Genomic DNA, 2,500 nt, shown 5'->3' on the forward strand with positions numbered 1-2,500 from the left:
GTACGTATGGACCTTAAACTTGTGTTTACTGCGTGGGTCCTGAAGACAGAGACAAAAAGCAATCAACCATTAAACACTAAGCAATATTCCATCTCTTTCATTCCATCAGTAATCGACAGTAATCACTGTTTCCTGTTCTGGGTCGTGATGGATCCAGAGCAAATCCCTGCAGCTTCATAGAGGCGTGAGTCACAAATATATGCTACACACAAACATTTGCACACTCATTCACACCTAGGGGCCAAAACTAGGTTTCCAGTATGTTAATGGGAGGCGGAAAAAAACTCAGAGGAATATGAGGGAGCATGCGAAACACTGCAATTAGTAGTTTTCTAATCATATTTGTAGATTTTTTACTAGACAAATATTAAAACGTTACAGAGCAGTATACTGGTGTTCTCTCTCTCTCTCTCTCTCTCTCTCTCTCTCTTGCTCTCTTTCTCACTGTTTCTCTCTCACACATTCCCTCTCTCTCTCCCTCTCTCTCACTCTTTCTCTTTTTCTCTCTCTCTCTCTCTCTCTCTCTCTCTTTCTCTCTCTCTCACACACACATAAGCACAAACATACACACAAATATATACAAAATAAATACACACTGTAGTGTTTGTAAATCATAATTAACATGATAATGGATTTTGACTCATTAATATTATGTCATTAAGTCATATATCAATTTTGTACTGTAAATGACATACAGGTTAAAGACAATTACCACATTTTCTGACATGTTTTATAGGCAGAATTGGGAAATTGCCTTCTTAAAGAAGGACACGTGCTTCTAAGGAACCCAGTTTAATCCTGGAGTGGAAATGCGTGAAGAGTTCATGATAACAATATTGTGCCTCTTAATCATTGTATAATAGATTATTGTTCCACACCAAGTTCACACACAAAATCGCTCTGACACGCTGTGTCTCCTCCACAACTGAATTAATATTCCTCCATTCAGCAGAGAGATAATGACTCTCTCTCCCTCTCTCTCTCTCACACACACACTAACGCTTACACAATTACAAGTGTATGAAAGGGGTCAAAGGAATGCGTTTATACTGCAGCACAGTACAGGAGCAGGGATGATGGAGAGAGAGAGAGAGAGAGAGAGAGAGAGAGAGAAAGAGAGAGAGACAGAGAGAGAGAGTGGGAGGATGAGCGAAACCAAAGACTGGAAGCGAAAGAAGAAGACAAAGAGAGATAAGCACAAAAGAATGACCAAGATATAGATAAAGAGCGGCAAGGAAATGAAGTGAAAGAGATAAACTTAGATGGAAAAAAGCACAAGACAGAAAGAGAGAAAGAAAGAAAGAAAGAAAGAAAGAAAGGGACAGTGTCGCATATACAGTATTATAAGCATACACTAATATGAACACTCTACCAGTCAAAAGCAAAAGTGCTCACAGGCAGCCTTTCTACATTTCTGTTTTTCTTTGGAATGATAATAAAGTCGTTTAAACACAATGAAAATGTTAAACAAATCAAAAACTACTTTCTTAACAGTTCTGCTGATTTGCATTCTTTGTAAAGGAGCTTCAGGATTTAACGTACACTTGTTGGATGCTTCCCATCATAATTACTTGTTCGGGGAAACAATTACATTTTTAATATAAACTACTAAAAATACAGAGCGAGAGAGAGAGAGAGAGAGAGAGAGAGAGATACAGAGAAAGAGAGATACAAAGAAAGCAAGTAGATAGATAGATAGATAGATAGATAGATAGATAGATAGATAGATAGATAGATAGAGAGAGAGAGAGAGAGAGAGAGAGAGAGAGAAATAATATTTATTATAATTATATTATATAAATATGTAATATTATATTTGGGTTTTTTCCAGAGAGAAAGACAGACATAAAGAGAGAGAGAGAGAGAGAGAGAGAAAGATACAGAGATACAGAGAAAAAAAAAATCATGAACAAAATAGAGACAGGAACAAAACGGAGAGCAATACAAAAGCATCATGACAAACACACTAATCAAAAAAGGTGCTATAGTAAATAGACCCAAAAATACACACTCATACAAATACATGTTCAAATAAGACATGAATATGTGTTATGTATAAATATGTGCTTGTGTACATGTTTATTATAAATTAATATAAAAGAAACCTTCCTTTAAATGCTTGTATTCTACATATGTATTTATAAACACACACTAATGTAAACAACATTTGTTCATTATAAACTAAAATAAAATAAGCAAATGAATGCAATCAAATGCTAATAAACACACACGAACATAAACAACACAACTGCATGTAAATATAAACTGCTATAAACACATGACCCAATATTATTACACAATAATATTAATATACAAATAAGTACTTAGGCTATATTTGCATTTCTATAATGTAGTAAATTAACACAAACGCACAATACAAGAACCACATTTAGCAAAGTGTAACACACTTTACCGGGGCGGCCTCATTAGATGGGAAATTTATGATAGCATGGTACCAAAGGTAGTTGTAAATAAAACAATATTGGGTAACAATATTTTA

The 2,500-nt window shown here is 34.9% G+C and overlaps 1 protein-coding gene across 2 annotated transcripts in view; it reads right to left on the reverse strand.

Annotated features, from left to right (window-relative positions):
* prkcbb (protein kinase C, beta b) overlaps window positions 1-2,500 on the reverse strand; it is a 105,155-nt gene that overhangs the window by 60,849 nt on the left and 41,806 nt on the right. For both annotated transcript variants that reach the window (XM_058415050.1, XM_058415042.1), the window contains exon 4: window positions 1-39. This exon is cut by the window's left edge and continues 73 nt beyond it. In XM_058415050.1, coding sequence (XP_058271033.1) covers window positions 1-39 — 39 coding nt within the window. The remainder of the gene's footprint in view (window positions 40-2,500) is intronic.

The sequence above is a fragment of the Hemibagrus wyckioides genome, linkage group LG02 (assembly GCF_019097595.1).
Source record: "Hemibagrus wyckioides isolate EC202008001 linkage group LG02, SWU_Hwy_1.0, whole genome shotgun sequence".
NCBI lineage: Eukaryota > Metazoa > Chordata > Actinopteri > Siluriformes > Bagridae > Hemibagrus > Hemibagrus wyckioides.